Consider the following 955-nt stretch of genomic DNA (forward strand, 5'->3'; position numbering starts at 1 on the left):
CGGCAGAGTTTATCAAGTTAGAAGGCATTATGATGGGGGCTCATACTTCGAGTGGTGCAGATACTTGGAGATCCAAGTTGTGTGTGATGGTTCATTCTATGTTTGTGACCTATGACACCTAATCAATTTAAAGGTCACCCGTCCGGTTCAAAATCCAACTGTGTGGATCTCCTTGGTTCCGGCAAACGTAGTTTGCTTTGTTTGGAGAGCTTGTTTAGATCGAATCCCTACTTCGATGGCTTTGACTATGAGAAAAGTAAATTGTGCGATCTCGTCTTGTCATTCTTGTAACGATGAGATGGATGAATCTAACCACATACTTGTCAATTGTCTGATCGCTAGAGGTGCGTTGGGTTGGATCCTGAATTGGTGTCAAATTTCTGATCAACAATTCAATTCGGTGGCTGAGTTGGTGATTTTTGCTGCACAATGGGGGAGGTGTCCTAAGAAAAGAAAGATTTTCATTGCTATCATTTACGGATTTCTTTGGTGTGGTTGGAAAGCTAGGAATGCTAAAGTCTTCGATAAGGTTAGGACGTCTTCGTTAAATTTGGCGGATAGTATAATCACCTTGGTGTTCAATTGGGTAAAATATAGAGGCAATTTTGGTGATTGTAATTGGTATGTTTGGAGTTGTAATCCTTTTGACATTTTGTAATTTGTTTTTCTGCCCAGCCTTGTTTCTTTAAAAGTTGGTGCTAATATATTTATGCCGTTTCAAAAAGAAAAGTAATTTAGAAATAATATATGTTTTATAAAATTCATCAAAAATATGACATACAAAATGTCTATCAAAAATTTACAAAATACAAAACGGTATGTACAAATGAATGTGATCTTCATTTATGATTTGAGCTTGTGTACCCTTTAATAACATTCATTAAAAGTCTATTTTATAACAGTGGTTATTGAACAAGATAAGTTATTTGAAATCCCGATATTATATCGTTTAAAA

At 35.5% G+C, this 955-nt stretch overlaps 1 protein-coding gene across 1 annotated transcript; it reads left to right on the forward strand.

Moving 5' to 3' along the window:
* The first annotated feature begins 235 nt into the window (after positions 1–235).
* Positions 236–733, forward strand: LOC145075421 (uncharacterized). The gene is made up of 2 exons (XM_079021674.1): positions 236–621; positions 676–733. Exons 1-2 carry the CDS (start codon positions 236–238, stop codon positions 731–733), a joined length of 444 nt encoding a protein of 147 aa, XP_078877800.1.
* The last annotated feature ends 222 nt before the right edge of the window (positions 734–955 follow it).

Source organism: Lactuca serriola, chromosome 9 (genome assembly GCF_051521515.1).
Source record: "Lactuca serriola cultivar US96UC23 chromosome 9, Lser_US96UC23_V15, whole genome shotgun sequence".
In the NCBI taxonomy this organism is placed as follows: domain Eukaryota; kingdom Viridiplantae; phylum Streptophyta; class Magnoliopsida; order Asterales; family Asteraceae; genus Lactuca; species Lactuca serriola.

Bases quoted from the DNA above. Each gene is read 5' to 3' on its own strand.
- LOC145075421 (XM_079021674.1), top strand. From the start codon at position 236: ATGGCTTTGACTATGAGAAAAGTAAATTGTGCGATCTCGTCTTGTCAT. The intron at 622-675 runs GTATGTTTGGAG...TTTTCTGCCCAG, and splicing joins AATTTTGGTGATTGTAATTG to CCTTGTTTCTTTAAAAGTTG.